Below are 1889 nucleotides of genomic sequence, written 5' to 3'. Positions count from 1 at the left end.
TTCACAAACTTATGTGTGTGAACATAGGAGATCAACATGTACACCTAGATTTTTTTCATAGTTTTTCCCGACATTTCAAAATACATTTAAAATACAATTTTCATAATAGTTAGATTATACCTATGAACAAAAACACCAAATCGAGGGGCGAAAGGCTACACATCCTGAACAACATGTAACCCAAGTGGTCTTCTCCGTAGGCTTGTAAAAACGCATTTCAAGCACCATGTGAAGCTTGGAATAATGTGTCAAAGTGGATTTGAATTTTCAGAAGTGGTTACGATTGTATCACGTGAAGCTTAGAATCATTTTACATTTCCCCTAGCTACACGGTGTGGCTGCCCCTAGCTGAGAAAGACCAGGCTCACGTGATGAACCATCTCCCGCCATGTCATCGATCCGCACCTCTCAGATCAAACGAACAGCAGCCCTCCATCCCCATCCAACGCTTCACAAACCATCCCCTTCCACCTATCCTCCCAGCCACGTCACCGATCCGCGCCTCACCCTCTCGACGAATCACAGGCCGGGAATCCAGCATCCCCTCAGCCCCCCTCTCCACCACAAATACCCAACCCCTCACCGCTCCGTCTCCATCGCCTCAAAAATTCCCCAATCCCTCTCGAATCTCACCTGCAGCCAAGCACTCACCGTCAGCCATGTCGGGCCGCGGCAAGGGAGGCAAGGGGCTCGGGAAGGGCGGCGCGAAGCGGCACCGGAAGGTGCTGCGCGACAACATCCAGGGCATCACCAAGCCGGCGATCCGGCGCCTTGCCCGCCGCGGCGGCGTGAAGCGCATCTCCGGGCTCATCTACGAGGAGACCCGCGGCGTGCTCAAGATCTTCCTCGAGAACGTCATCCGCGACGCCGTCACCTACACCGAGCACGCCCGCCGCAAGACCGTCACCGCCATGGACGTCGTCTACGCGCTCAAGCGCCAGGGCCGCACCCTCTACGGCTTCGGCGGCTGAGCCACCGGTGGTGTTCCTCGCGTTCTGTGTGTTAGGGTTTCGATGGGAATTAGGCTTGTGGGCTTGTGGCCGTTCGGTGTGTAGCTGCTGCGTCCTGGTGCTTGTAATGAGTTTCCCGTTCGAATTGAGAAATTGGTTTCGTGTGATGTTCATCTCGCAGTGAGTTTTGCTCGATCTACTGATTTACTCTGACCACTGTGATGTCGAATCTGCGATGGCTACCGAGCGAATTCGGGTTTAAGCACTCTGTTCAGATTTAGTCCCCCGGCTAATTAAAGTACAGTTTTGTTATGTCTGATGAAGGTCGCGGTAGTTTAAACCCTTTTTTTTTACTTGCATTTTAAACTTCTGATGAAGTAGAACGCTCTGAATATTTGTGCCCCGGTGTAGTCATTCAGAACGAGAAGGAGATTGTGCGAATCACTCATCGTTGGCTGAAGTCTGGGGGCGTTAACACTTGAGCAGAATGTTCAGTTAGCCTGTGTTTAGACTTCGGTAGGATATGCGAATGCAACACTGTGTTTCATTAAGTATTGGGGCTTAACCTTACCTGTACGATGATTACGACACGATCTAATGTCTCTAGGTCCTATTTACAGCTGTGCTTGTTCAGCTCATTTTACATTTTACTCCATCATGCTCTGCTAGTATCTCAATCTTTCAACATTCAGATTGGCAAGGTTTTGTCATTGACGCTCTGCTTTGCAACCGAGCTGAGTACAAATTGGTGCCTCCGGCGCCCTTCCCTGTTCAAAAAAGTACAAAACACATGATCTAATGGCGTGATACATTGACCCGGACTTTTGGCTCTCGGGTACAGACGCACCCTATATACTCTAAAAAATGTAGTAATTTCAAATAAAGTCAAAAAAATTCGAATCCTTTTGGGAAACAAAGATAATCAAGTATTGTACTCGT

The 1889-nt window shown here is 49.2% G+C and overlaps 1 protein-coding gene across 1 annotated transcript; it reads left to right on the top strand.

Moving 5' to 3' along the window:
- The first annotated feature begins 623 nt into the window (after window positions 1-623).
- Window positions 624-1034, top strand: LOC124708697 (histone H4). The gene has a single exon (XM_047240369.1). It carries the CDS (start codon window positions 660-662, stop codon window positions 969-971), a length of 312 nt encoding a protein of 103 aa, XP_047096325.1. The 5' UTR covers window positions 624-659; the 3' UTR covers window positions 972-1034.
- The last annotated feature ends 855 nt before the right edge of the window (window positions 1035-1889 follow it).

This window comes from Lolium rigidum, chromosome 4 (assembly GCF_022539505.1).
Source record: "Lolium rigidum isolate FL_2022 chromosome 4, APGP_CSIRO_Lrig_0.1, whole genome shotgun sequence".
NCBI classification, from domain to species: Eukaryota; Viridiplantae; Streptophyta; class Magnoliopsida; order Poales; family Poaceae; genus Lolium; species Lolium rigidum.
Note: the sequence above shows the minus strand (reverse complement) of the source record. Positions and strands in the feature narration are given on the sequence as shown.